Consider the following 664-nt stretch of genomic DNA (forward strand, 5'->3'; position numbering starts at 1 on the left):
CCCCCTCTCTCTCTCTAAGCCCCCCTCTCTCTCTCTCCACCCCCCTCTCTCTCTCTCCACCACCCCCCCTCTCTCTCTCCTCTTTCCTTCTCCCTTCTCTCCCTCTCTCTCTCTCTCCTCTTTCCTTCTCCCTCTCTCTCTCTCTTTCTCTCTCTCCATCACCCCCTCTCTCTCTCTCCCCATCACCCCCCCTCTCTCTCTCTCCTCGTATGTCAGGTGGGCGAGTTCCGTTACTGCAGCGGCTGAGTGGGCCCGGCGAGCGATGTCGGCCCGAGGTTCAGTTCAGCGGCGCCGGCGTGGACATCTACGACCGTTTCCAGCGTGCCGCGTCCATCAAGCGCAAGCTGTCGGCCGAGACGGGCCTGAACGCGCCCCCGGAGATGAGCCCCGTCTCCCCGGGCAAGCGGGCGCTATCGGCCAGCCTGGGCGGCGACCAGGACCGCGAGCGCTTCCGCAACGGCCCCCCACAGCCCGGTCACCCCCTCAGTCTCACGCGCAACGGCAGCCTCTTCCTCAACGGCCTCAGCCCCGACTACGCCCACCACAGAGACATCTCCGACTACGCCCACCAGAGGGACATCCCCATCATAGAGCACCTGAAATGAAGAGAGAGAGAGAGAGAGAGAGAAGGACATCCGCATCATCGAGTACCTAGAGGAGTTCA

At 63.4% G+C, this 664-nt stretch overlaps 1 protein-coding gene across 1 annotated transcript in view; it reads left to right on the forward strand.

Annotated features, from left to right (window-relative positions):
- The window catches only part of LOC125298868 (potassium channel subfamily K member 2-like), a 72105-nt gene extending 71441 nt beyond the window's left edge, over window positions 1–664 (forward strand). Inside the window, exons 7-8 of the mRNA XM_048249735.1 lie at window positions 217–229; window positions 271–664. Of these exons, the coding sequence (XP_048105692.1) occupies window positions 217–229; window positions 271–605 (348 nt within the window). The 3' untranslated portion in view covers window positions 606–664. The remainder of the gene's footprint in view (window positions 1–216; window positions 230–270) is intronic.

Source organism: Alosa alosa, chromosome 8, assembly GCF_017589495.1.
Source record: "Alosa alosa isolate M-15738 ecotype Scorff River chromosome 8, AALO_Geno_1.1, whole genome shotgun sequence".
In the NCBI taxonomy this organism is placed as follows: Eukaryota; Metazoa; Chordata; class Actinopteri; order Clupeiformes; family Clupeidae; genus Alosa; species Alosa alosa.